Source organism: Lactuca sativa, chromosome 9 (genome assembly GCF_002870075.4).
Source record: "Lactuca sativa cultivar Salinas chromosome 9, Lsat_Salinas_v11, whole genome shotgun sequence".
Taxonomy (NCBI): domain Eukaryota; kingdom Viridiplantae; phylum Streptophyta; class Magnoliopsida; order Asterales; family Asteraceae; genus Lactuca; species Lactuca sativa.
In genome coordinates this window covers 198,428,190-198,435,846 of record NC_056631.2, presented here as the reverse complement: position 1 = coordinate 198,435,846, position 7,657 = coordinate 198,428,190, and the positions used below count along the sequence as shown (strand labels likewise).

Below are 7,657 nucleotides of genomic sequence, written 5' to 3'. Positions count from 1 at the left end.
CTTCTTGGACATGATCCCTTCGCTGCCTCACCCTCCTTCCCGGCTCCTCAGGTACCAACACCTCATCGTCATTTGGAATTCCAATATGCCCCCACTATAATCCTCTATTATTCTCGCCCTCCTAAATAATGTGGTGCTAAAAGGAGGAGTAGGAATCATTGTCAATACCCTTTCCGCCCCTTGCTCCAAAATCCTATATGTCCTAGCCAACCTTGTAACAAACATTCCACCGTTAATTTTGGAGGTAATCCACTCTTTAACCGCCCCTCCGCTAAATATTTTGTCAAAAAATATGGAAAATTGTAAAAAATATTGGGGGTAATGATGCTCCACATGTAAAAGATACCGAGGGTGGGGACCTTATCATCGTCCTTTCGCATGTTGATGGTGCTTGCGATAAGACGGTGAATCAAACGATGGATGGTGGAACGGATGCTTCCCTCTTGAGTAGAGGAAGGAATATAGATCCGGTTGGCAATAGTATTCCACCAGTTAGAAGCAATCACCTCTTCGGGCAACTCTTTGTGGCAGTGTTCAAGAAAAGACTCAAAATTTTCGGACATGATTACATGTTGATCATAGATCCCTAGTCTCCATGCAAGCTCCGCTATGCTGCATTGGCGCAATTCCCCTCCAAGACAAAAGGTAATAATACCTGGATTATAGTAATCATTACCACCTTGGAAGGAGATGGTAGAGAAGAATTCCCGACATAATTCTTAGTACACGGGTTCTTGAATTTTAAATAACTAGCTCCACCCATCACAAATTATTGTCACCCCATTGTGTTGAAAGGACTTGACTGAATATGCAGCTAATTCCTCCTCCAACCCCGCTTGTCCAATCCAATGCCAATCTATCTCGTTGGGAACATAAATCTCCTTGCGCTTAATTGCTTTTAGCTTGTTTCTAGCACGGGCTAGTGAGGATTTGGAAGTGATTTTTGGGAAGTCTAGCCATGAGATGTCCCCATGACCACCTCCTCTCAAGCTCTAACCACGCCTCGACATGTTTTCTGCAAAGCAAAACCCAGAACACAACAAAGAAAACACAGAAAAAATAAAATTGTAAAGATTTTGGGCAACTGAAACATGGAATCGTCAAGCGGCTGGTGGCTGCACTTGTGAATGTGTTTTACCAATTAGGGTTAAACCCCCTATTTTACAAAATGTGAAAATTATTTTTTTCGAGTAAATACGTGGACTCGCCAAGTAGGGATTCCTACTCACCGAATAGATACGCGAATCCATGATTTTTCGGGATTTTTCAAATGGATTCGCCGAGTAGAGGAGTGGACTCGACAAGTTGTTCATTCTGTTTGAAATTTTATTTGAGTTCATTAATTTTATGCCACCATACCCCACACTTGAGCATTGCTTGCCCTCAAGCAATCATTTTAATCACAAAAGAAGATTGATAAAAGCAAATCCTAAAAAAAACGAAAATAAAATGAAAAAGAAGGGTAAAAAGAAAGCAAACTCTAAATTCAGGTTGCCTCCTGGAAGCGCTTCTTTTTGAGGAGTCGTTAGCTGGACTCTTTCCCGCTTTACGTTTCAGTGCTTTCTTCCAAATGCATCCCTTCTTCAAGTCCTTCATCTTTTGGGATTCCTTCTTCATATTTCTTCACCCTATGCCCATTAACCTTGAAAGGGGTTCCATCTTTTGAGATAAGCTCAATGGCTACATGTGGGAAAACTTGTTTAACCATAAAGGCCCATCCCACCTTGTCTTTAGCTTGCCCGGGAAAAGCTTTAATCTTGAATTAAAGAGTAACACCTTTTGTCCTTCATGAAAGTCCTTATTACCCTTTAGTCTTTTGTCATGCCAATTCTTAGTCTTCTCTTTGTAAATCAAGGAATTTGTGTAGGCTTCATTTCTAAGTTCTTCAAGGGCATTCATTTGCATTAACCGGTTGGTATGAAGTTTAGCCAACTCAAAATTACACATCTTTAAAGCCCAATATGCTTTATGCTCTATTTCAAGCAGAAAATGACAATTCTTCCCATAAACTAACTTATATGGTGTAGTACCAATAGGCGTTTTGAAAGTTGTTCGAAACGCCTAAAGTGCATCATCAAGTTTATCCGACCACTCCTTTTGATTTCCTACAACCGATCTCTCCAAAATCCTTTTTAATGCCCGATTTGTCACTTCAGTTTGTCCACTTGTTTGTGGATAATAGGATGTCGAGAACCTATGGTGTACCCCATATCGTTTCAACACTTTAGCTAATTGATCATTTGCAAAGCGAGTGCCCCCGTCACTAATAAGAGCTTTAAGAACTCCAAACTTTGTAGATAACTTTTTGAGAAATCGCACCACCACTCGAGCATCATTAGTAGGTAATGCTTGTACCTCCGCCCATTTAGATACGTAGTCGACTGCCACTAAGATATATTTATTCCCTTTTTAGATTGGGAAAGGTCACTTAAAGTCAATCCCCCAAACATCAAATATGTCACAAACTTGAATATTATGTTGGAGCATCTCATTTCGGGATGATATGTTCCCCGCTCGTTGGCATGAATCACATTCTTTGACATATTGGGCAACATCTTTAAAAATTATAGGCCAATAGAACCCAATATAAAAAAAATTTATCCGTATAATGTGCTCCATGATTTCCCCCAGTAGGCCTGCTATGGCAATGTTCCAAGATTTCCCGACTTAACACATCTCTGTATCATCTCGTCTGCGCAGCTTCGGAAAAGGTATGGCTCGTCCCAAAAGTAGTACTTGATTTCTGAAAAGAATTTCTTCTTTTGTTGGTGGGTTAAGTCTTTTGGAATGTATTCAGTTTCTAAGTAATTAGCTATATCTGCAAACCATGGCACCTCTCCTGCTATTACCAAAAGATACTAATCGGGAAAATCATCTCCAATCTCGTGTTCTTCCAATTCCTCTAAATGCGGGTTCTCTAATCTTGATAAATGGTCGGCAGCTACGCTCTCCATTACCTTTTTATCTCTTACTTCAATATAAAATTCTTGTAAAAGTAGGACCCAATGTATCAATCTAGGCTTAGAATCTTGTTTAGCAAAAAGATACTTAAGGGCAGAATGGTCGGTAAAAATTATTGTCTTGAATAATACCAAATATGGTCGGAATTTATCAAAAGCATATAGCACCACAAGCAGCTCCTTCTTGGTAGTAGTGTAGTTCTCTTGAGTTGGGTTCAAAGTTTTGCTTGCATAGTAAATAGGTTGAAAATTTTTATCAACCCTTTGCCCTTATACAACTCCCACCGCATATTCACTAGCATCAAACATCAGCTCGAAAGGAAGATTCCAATTTGGGGCTATCATGATAGGAGTAGTGGTCAATATTTCCTTTAATAAATGAAATTCTTCATGACATTATTTAGAGAAATCGAATGGAGCGCCCTTCAAGAGTAGTTGAGTCAAAGGCCTAGTGATCTTTGAGAAGTCTTTAATGAAGCGACGATAAAATCCTGCATGGCCAAGAAAACTCCTTACCCCTTTTACATTTGTTGGTGGGGCTAACTTAGCTAGTGTGTCCACTTTTGCTCTATCCATTTCCTTGAAACTTTGTGTCCCAACACAATTCCTTTTTTTTACCATGAAGTGGCACTTTTCCCAATTGAGGACAAGGTTGGTCTTCTCACATCTAGCTAGCATCAAATCCAAATTGGATAAACAATCTTCAAAAGATGACCCGAAAACCGAGAATTCATCCACAAAGACCTCCATAAATTTCTCGATCATTTCGTGAAAGATGGCCATCATGCACCTTTGGAAAGTAGTCGGTGCATTACATAACCCAAAAGGCATGCATCTATATGTGAATGTTCCACTTGGGCATGTAAAGTGGTCTTCTCTTGGTCTTGTAGGTCGATTGGAATTTGAAAATACCCCGAAAAGCCATCGAGAAAATAATAATATAGATGACCAGAGAGCCTTTCTAGCATTTGATCGATAAATGGCAACTGAAAGTGATCCGTGCATGTAGCATCATTTAGTTTTTTGTAGTCGATGCAAACACGCCACCTGGTTACGGTTCTTGTTGGAATTAACTTGGTGTCTTCATTGGTAACCACCGTCATTTCTCCTTTCTTCGGTACCACTTGCACCGGACTTACCCATGGACTATCGGAGATTGAGTAAATGATCCCAACATCTAGTAGTTTAACCACCTCCTTTTTCACAACTTCTTGCATGTTTGGGTTAGTCTTCTTTTGTGTTGAACTACAGAGTTAGCTCCATCTTCTAAGTTAATCTTATGAGAACAATAAGCTGGACGAATCCCCTTGATATCAGTTATCTTCCATGCTATGGCACCTTGCCTCTTCTTTAGTACTCCCACAAGGCTTTCTTTTTCATGTTTGGCTAGATCAGTAGCTATAATTACTGGTTTTGTTGGCCATCTTCAATAAATGCATACTCCAAGTGATCCGATAGAGCTTTAAGGTCAGTTTCCGTGTTCTGAATGATGAACATGTCGAGTCCACTGAGGGGAATCGTCGAGTCCTAGGTTAAATTCGCGACTGATCGGGTTTCTTCAAATGGACTCGTCGATTCGGTAGATGCTACTCAGCGATTCGAGATTTTTGCACTTCTGATTAGATCATTATATTCAGCTTCCTCAAGTATTCTCTCTATCCCCATCACGTCTCTTTCATCATCAAATTATTCTTCAAAGGTGATGTTAGACTTGTTTGGCTCATCTTCTTTCCATTCCTCCATTAACTCTTCCAACATATCAACAGAGAATGGTGTGTCATCACTATTCCTTACATGCTTCATGGCTCGATCAACTCCAAACGTAACTGATTCGTCTCCCACCTGAAGAGTAAGTTTGTAATCTCGCATGTCAACTATAGCACTCGCGGTGTTGAGGAAAGGTCTTCCAAGTATGATCGGGACTTGAGGGTCAGCTTCCATGTCTAGTGCTACAAAGTTCGCGGGGAACATGAACTTATCAACTTTCACCAATAGATCTTCGCATATTCCCCTTGGGAATGTGACCATTTTATTTGCTAAGTGAATTGCCATTCGAATTGGCCTTGGCTCTGAAAGATCTAATTTCTTGAAGAATGAGTACGACATGAGATTTACACTTGCCCCCGAATTAGCCAATGCATAAATAGTAGCTAAGTTTCTGAATTGACAAGGCAAGGTTAAGCTTCCTGGATCACCCTTCTTCTCAGGTAATTTGTTCAACATGGTAGCTGAACAATTCTCATTTAGGACCAAGGTTCTAAATGGCGTGAGGCGTGGCGTGGCGGCAAGGTCAAGCCTCAAGCTTAACAAGCCATGGCGAGCCATGGCGTTTTTCAAGGCGTGATGTAAGGCGGTGATTTTGTATTAATTTAAAATTATATTACCACATAAATATAAATTTATATTAAATATAACTACTTTTTATAAGTGTTAGATCAATAACTAGTAACAAAAGTTTAACGAAAACCACAATACATGTATCTCCGATTAGAAAAGACATAACAAAGAGCAAAAAACTGTGTCTCAAGCGAAAAAACATGCGCCATAACACGCCATAACGCGCCATGGCGCGCCATATCACGCCTTGCCACGCGCCATGCCTAACAGCAACGTTATGAGGCTTTTCGTAACGGCGGAGCCACGCCTCACGCCATGGCGCGCCTTGGCGCGCGCCATGGCGCGCCTTTTAGAACACTGTTTAGGACCACTTTCTTCACTTCTTCCATCTTCTTTCTATTAGTTAGAAGCTCCTTGAGGAATTTGGTATATTTAGTCATTTGTGCAACCGCCTCGAAGAATGGCATATTAATTTGGAGAGCCTTTTATGTGTTCCAGAAACTTTTGGTAGTCAACATCATTCTTTTCTTGTCTAGCTCGAGCTAGAAATTGCAGTGGAGGCTGATATGGATTAACAAGAGGCTTGTTTTCTATTCAGGTGGGGGACTCGTCGAGTCCATAACTTCGACTCGACGATTCGGATCGGGAAATTTTGATTCTTCATTTTCTGCTTCTTCCTCTTGCGCCAATTTAGGATCTTCTTTCTGAATAGAGGTCAGAGGAGTTATAATTTTCCTACTCCTAGTTGTCACGATATTTATATGTGCGACTTTTGGGTTACTTTCGGTATTACTAGGAAGTCCACCTGGTCGTCTCTCGTTCACTTGTTATGCAAGTTGGCCCAACTACTTTTCTATGTTGAGAATAGATGCTTGTTGATTCCTAAGCAGAGCTTGTTCATCTTTCATCATAATTTGGTGTTCTCTCAACATGTTTTGTTGATCTTTTATCGCAGCATCGGTATCATTATGCGTTTTCTCGGACATGGCTACGAATCTTGTAAGCATGTCTTCAAAGTCTGATTTATTTTCATGCATCGGTTCCTCCTTTTGATAAAAGCCTCTTTCTTTTTGCTTATACTTTCATCCCTTGTCTTTTTGTACTCATCATATGGTATTCATTCTTTCTTGGGTTTTCGCCAATTGTCATCATACCTATCACCACTTGAATAGCACACTTGGACTTTCCGGTTCCCGTTCTCGTCAAGGTCACAATCTTTAATAAGGTGATGCCCTCTACAGTTTTCACATCCCACTCTAATGGCATGGATGGATTGGTCCATCTTAGTCATTCTTCGGTCCATGCTTTACAATTTTTCCATCATTGCTGCCATGTCATCAGTAATAGAATTCACCACCCCTCGAGTTAAGTCATTCCTTGGATTATGATATTCTCTAGAGTTCTTAGAGAATTATCCAGTTAGCTCTTTTATCACCGGGGGTGGCTTCTTTGTGTGAGGTCCTTGCGAATCAAGGAGCTGCCTAGTTGTTACATTTACTCCATCATAGAAAATAGAGACTTCTTGTTGACTGTTTAGATCATGGTGTGGGCATTTCCTTAGTAAGCCTTTGTATCTTTCTCATGCCTCATAATGTGACTCTCTAGCTTGTTGTTCAAAATTGGCTATGGCCTTCTTCAACTTGGCTATCTTTGAGGGAGGGAAAAATTGGTCTATAAATTCTACTTTCATTTTAGCCCAAGTAGTGATGGATCCCGGAGGGAGTGATTTCAGCCAATCTTTCGCGCCCTCCTTAAATGTGACTGGTAGCATACAAAGTAAAATAGTGTCGCGAGGTACATTAGGAACATTGAAGTAGTCGGCTACGTCGTTGACCTCGTATAGATGCTTGTATACGTCTTCGTGATCCTTCCCGTAGAATGGGATCTCCTTAAGTTGAGCAAGTATGTGGCCTTTAAGTTCAAAGGTGGCAGTTGCAGGAATTGCGGGTTTCACAAGTCCTGGGCCGGTATCGTCACGTATCCTTTTCTTCCATTCACCCATGGGAACTTTATCGATGTTAGACATGGTGTTAGCGAGTTCGCATTCAAAGTCGCTTTCTTCTTCGGACTCGGAATCAGAATCGGTTTCTTTTTTAATTGGATTTTCTTCAAAATGCTCTAACTTGCTTTCCTCGCTCTTTTGACTGTTGGTTTCACCTGTTTTCTTGCTTTTCTTCTTCCCAAAGACCGACTTAAGGTCTTTGAAAGGTGATTTCTGTGATGGGTTAGTGTCTACTACGGCCTTGTCTTTGTTCTTTCTAAGAGCGGATTCTGGATCTTCGTATGGAGGAACTAGGGGTGTGTTGGATCCTCGGGTCATGTAATACCTAAAATCAAAACAAGAAACACGCGTAAAAAGA

General features: G+C 40.6%; 2 protein-coding genes and 1 non-coding gene across 3 annotated transcripts; 1 reads left to right on the top strand and 2 right to left on the bottom strand.

The window, feature by feature from the left end:
- Positions 1 to 1,383: 1,383 nt before the first annotated feature.
- LOC111918182 (uncharacterized) lies at positions 1,384 to 1,947 on the bottom strand. The gene is made up of 3 exons (XM_023913839.1): positions 1,740 to 1,947; positions 1,551 to 1,680; positions 1,384 to 1,429 (listed from the first exon to the last, which is right to left on the bottom strand). The coding sequence occupies exons 1-3, from the start codon at positions 1,945 to 1,947 to the stop codon at positions 1,384 to 1,386; spliced, it is 384 nt and encodes a 127-aa protein (XP_023769607.1).
- A 2,699-nt stretch (positions 1,948 to 4,646) lies between these two features.
- LOC111918183 (uncharacterized) lies at positions 4,647 to 5,183 on the bottom strand. Its single transcript, XM_023913841.1, has one exon. It carries the CDS (start codon positions 5,181 to 5,183, stop codon positions 4,647 to 4,649), a length of 537 nt encoding a protein of 178 aa, XP_023769609.1.
- Positions 5,184 to 6,832: 1,649 nt separating this feature from the next.
- LOC111918272 (small nucleolar RNA R71) lies at positions 6,833 to 6,939 on the top strand. The gene has a single exon (XR_002859142.1). It is a non-coding gene; the product is annotated as a small nucleolar RNA R71 (small nucleolar RNA).
- The last annotated feature ends 718 nt before the right edge of the window (positions 6,940 to 7,657 follow it).

What these genes read in the sequence shown, in the direction of transcription:
- LOC111918182 (XM_023913839.1), bottom strand. Translation starts at nt 1,947, where the DNA reads ATGTGTAATTTTGAGTTGGCTAAACTTCATACCAACCGGTTAATGCAA. An exon ending in AAGATTAAAGCTTTTCCCGG is followed by an intron (nt 1,681 to 1,739) that starts GCAAGCTAAAGA and finishes TCCCACATGTAG; the next exon opens with CCATTGAGCTTATCTCAAAA. An exon ending in TTGGAAGAAAGCACTGAAAC is followed by an intron (nt 1,430 to 1,550) that starts GTAAAGCGGGAA and finishes CGTTTTTTTTAG; the next exon opens with GATTTGCTTTTATCAATCTT.
- LOC111918183 (XM_023913841.1), bottom strand. Translation starts at nt 5,183, where the DNA reads ATGTTGAACAAATTACCTGAGAAGAAGGGTGATCCAGGAAGCTTAACC.